This window comes from Musca vetustissima, unplaced genomic scaffold (assembly GCF_032173495.1).
Source record: "Musca vetustissima isolate MV318-11 ecotype Yass unplaced genomic scaffold, APGP_CSIRO_Mvet_v1 utg131655, whole genome shotgun sequence".
Classification (NCBI taxonomy): Eukaryota; Metazoa; Arthropoda; class Insecta; order Diptera; family Muscidae; genus Musca; species Musca vetustissima.
In genome coordinates this window covers 31,656-35,699 of record NW_026881498.1, presented here as the reverse complement: position 1 = coordinate 35,699, position 4,044 = coordinate 31,656, and the positions used below count along the sequence as shown (strand labels likewise).

At 33.1% G+C, this 4,044-nt stretch overlaps 1 protein-coding gene across 1 annotated transcript; it reads left to right on the top strand.

Annotated features, from left to right (window-relative positions):
- Positions 1-518: 518 nt before the first annotated feature.
- On the top strand, positions 519-3,435 carry LOC133327388 (uncharacterized). Its single transcript, XM_061535948.1, has 4 exons — positions 519-716; positions 747-830; positions 2,567-3,254; positions 3,323-3,435. The coding sequence occupies exons 1-4, from the start codon at positions 519-521 to the stop codon at positions 3,433-3,435; spliced, it is 1,083 nt and encodes a 360-aa protein (XP_061391932.1).
- The last annotated feature ends 609 nt before the right edge of the window (positions 3,436-4,044 follow it).

Below are 4,044 nucleotides of genomic sequence, written 5' to 3'. Positions count from 1 at the left end.
TTTCCCATGTTCAATATCAATCTTTGCCCCAATTTAGATTAGGCTAGTTTACTTGCGGCAAGTCTTTGTTTGCTGGAGAGAGGAACAAGGGGAATAGAAATTGGAAAAAACTGTTCGTACCGGCAATTTTTTGCCAATTCGTTTTGTGTATTTTGTTTGTAGTGTCAGTAATTTGAAATACCAATCCATAACACATGAAGCAAGTTCAAAAGAAAACGATAAGAATTGCCGCAAGTAAACTCGCCTAATCTAAAATAGCAATGAGATTCTCATGCAGTCTCCATCCCACCACATTCGTAAATATTTCGTTAACCTTCTTTGTGTTTTTCTTTATCATCCGCTTTATCTTCTCTCCCATTCGTTAGCAAGTGGAACGTTTTTCAATTTTTTCTGTGTATACATTGAAAATCGTACATTTTGCAAATAGTATTTTAAAAAGAAAAAAAATGGATTTAGAAACAATAGAACGTTTTCAAAACGATTTAGATGATTTGAATGCATTTCAATCATTTCTCAATATGGATCAAATAATACGTCGCATACATTGCAATAAACAATTGGCGAAATTTTGTGCACCGCTACGCACAAAGCCGAAACGACGGAAACGTCGTTTTAATCCTTTGATCGATTTAAGGGAAAAGGAATTCCAATATAGTTATCGTTTCACCAAGGATAGTATGAAACGTTTAATTGATATGCTGAAGGATGATTTGGAAGTTGAACAGCAACAGAATTCGAACGGCAAGGTGGATACCCTAAATCCGGCAAAGTCTCAAGTACCGGTGGAGAAACAAATAATGGCAGCTGTTCGTTATTGGGGAAGGACTGAGGTAACAAATCTTCATTATCAAGAAGGTGTTCTGTTTATTGACAAGCAATCGACAGGAAATCATTAAAAATTTTAAAGAAGAGATTCACAAGGACGTCTAATTTTTTGAAAAGCTTCAAAAGGATCGAATATATTCTGAAGGGGTTCAGGGTTCTAATATATAGAATACATTCATAAGGCCTATCTTTTTTCTTTTTATATAAGAGATTCCCATTTTTTTAGAAGAAGGTCCTCTGTTTTAAAGAAGAGCTTCAGAAAGTCTTCTATTTTACAGAAGAGCTTCTGAAGGTCTTCTATTTTATAGAAGAGTTTCAGAAGTTCTTTTATTTTTTTAGAAGAGCTTCAAAAGGTCATCTTTAAAAATAGAAGAGCTTCAGAAGGTCTTCTATTTTTATAGAAGAGCTTCAGAAGGTCTTCTATTTTATGGAAAAGCTTCAGAAGGTCTTCTATTTTATGGAAAAGCTTCAGAAAGTCTTCTATTTTATAGAAGAGCTTCAGAAGTTCTTCTATTTTATAGAAGAGCTTCAGAAGTTCTTCTATTTTATAGAAGAGCTTATTGAGAAGTTTAGAAAGTCTTCTAACTTATAGGAGAGCTTCAGAAGGTCTTCTATTTTAGGAAAGATCTTCAGTAAGTTTTCTATTTTATAGAAAGCTTCAGAAGGTCTTTTATTTTTTTAGAAGAGCTTCAAAAGGTCTTCTATTTTTATAGAAGAGCTTCAGAAGGTCTTCTATTTTATAGAAAAGCTTCAGAAAGTCTTCTATTTTATAGAAGAGCTTCAGAAGTTCTTCTATTTTATAGAAGAGCTTCAGAAGGTCTTCTGTTTTATAGAAGAGCTTCAGAAGGTCTTCTAATTTATAGAAGAGCTTCAGAAGGTCTCTATTTAATAGGGGAGCTTCAAGGGGGTTTCTACTTTATAAAAGAGCGCAGTAGGTATTCTATTTTATAGAAAGCTTTTCTATAAAAAATTGGCCTTCTTCTATATTCTATCTATTTTATTGAAGAGCCTAGAAGTTAATCCATTTTATATAAGAGCTTCAGAAGGATTCCATTTTCTAGAGAGCTTCAGATGGTCTTTCAATTTATAAAAGAGCTTTAGAACGCCTTCTATTTCACAAAATAGTTTCAGAGGATCATTTATTTTATAAAAGAGCTTCAGAAACTTTAGAAGGTCTTCTATCTTATTGAGAATTTTAGAGTCTTCTAACTTATAGGAGAGCTTCAGAAGGTCTTCTATTTTAGGAAAGATCTTCAGTAAGTTTTCTATTTTACAGAAGAGCTTCTGATTGGCTTCATTTCATAAAAGAGCTTCAGAAGGCATTTTATTGAAAAGCTTTAGAATGTCTTGTGTTTTATAGAAAAGCTTCAGAAAATGTTCTATTTTATGGAAGAGCTTTAGGACGTCTTCTATTTTATAGAAAGCTTCAGAACGCTCTTTTATTTCATATAGAAATAGAATGAACATTCTCTTTAGAAGAGTTTCCGAATGATTTCTATTCTACAAAAAGCTTCAGAAGGGTTTTTAATGTGTAGAAGAGCTTCAGAATATCTTCCATTCTGTATAAAACCTTCTATAGAAGAGCTTTAATAAGTCTCCCGTCTATTGAAGATCTTCATAAGCCATTCTATTAAAAGAAGAGCTCTATAAGACCTATCATGCTTCCTGAAGCTTAACTTTCTGAAGGTCTTATATATGCATATAGAACCCAAAATTTAATCGTATTTTCCTCTTTTTTCAGCATCCCGAAATAACCGCACAAACACATGGAGTTACGCTTAAAACTCTCATGAAAATAAGCAAACGTGTTGCCGAAGCTTTATCGTATAATGCATCTCGATATATTCGTATGCCATGTTTACTAGCCGAAAAGGAGAAGGTTACAAAAGGTTTCTACGATATAGCTCGTATGCCTCAGGTGATCGGTGCTGTTAATCATACACAAATGAAATGTAAACGACAGAAGACTTCAATGGGAAATAATCCAGTAGAACAGAATAATACCGTGGAACACATACTGCATATACAGATTGTAACAGATGCCAGTTTAAAAATACGTGATTTAGATTGTCATTTGACCAAGGCATGCGATGTGAAAACTCCAGCTGATATATTTGCCCAGAGTAGGATCAAAGAACGTTTTGAGCAAAATGAATTCCGTGGTCGTTTGCTTCTAGGAGATTCTGATTTGAAATGCTCATCATATCTTTATACACCGGTCCTCTATGGCATAACATTGGCCGAACAGGCCTTTAATAGTTCATTACGTTTAACATATGAACCGGCAAGAAAATCGTTGAAATTATTACAACATCGTTTTGGTATTTTAAATGACGAATTTCATGGTTCACACACAACTGCCCGGCATATTGTTGTCGCTTTGGTTCTACTACATAATATGGCATTGGAATGGAAAGATTCATCAATAGGTTGGTATTTATAGTTTTAGATATATATGTTTATAATAAATATTTTTAAACATTCATCATCTCTTTAGATCCCGGAAGTTTGAAGGATTATGAAAATCATCACTATGAGATACCAACAAATACTGAAGAACGCAGCCGTGCTGAATTTATTAAGAATCATTTTTATACATCTCAGAATTAGATATTTATTTTTAGCATAAGTAGTAGTATTTACAATAAAAATAAAATACTGGTGTGGATCAAAATGTTATCTTGTTTGTTTTAGGATTGATCATATAGGTCTTCTATAGTTCAAATGAAATAGAAAAGTTTCATAAGGTTTTCTGTCTATAGAATCCTTGATTGAGTTGACCCATTTAATCTATAATGATACCCTTCACCACTTTTGATACATACAAGATATGCTAATATAGAACAGACATATGATATTTAGAGGACCGTTGGAATGGAATCGTTCGGTAAACAAATAGTGTGTGTTTGGCCGGACGAAAATATATATTGGAGCAATATATAAATCTGAACCGATTTTCACGAAACTTAACATTCATTATTATAGACTTAATTCAGTATGCTATGCCAAATTTCCTGCAAATCGAAAGATATATAGGGACTTTGGTACTCCATTTACATTAAATCGTACGAAAATATATATGGGAGCTATATCTGAATCTGAACCGATTTTCACGAAACTTAACACTTATCGTTTAGACTTAATTCAGTATGCTATGCCAAATTCCGTGCAAATCTAAAGTTATATAGGGACTTTGTTGCACCATCTACATAAAATCGG

What these genes read in the sequence shown, in the direction of transcription:
- LOC133327388 (XM_061535948.1), top strand. Translation starts at nt 519, where the DNA reads ATGGATCAAATAATACGTCGCATACATTGCAATAAACAATTGGCGAAA. An exon ending in TGCTGAAGGATGATTTGGAA is followed by an intron (nt 717 to 746) that starts GTTGAACAGCAA and finishes TCGAACGGCAAG; the next exon opens with GTGGATACCCTAAATCCGGC. An exon ending in ATGGAAAGATTCATCAATAG is followed by an intron (nt 3,255 to 3,322) that starts GTTGGTATTTAT and finishes TCATCTCTTTAG; the next exon opens with ATCCCGGAAGTTTGAAGGAT.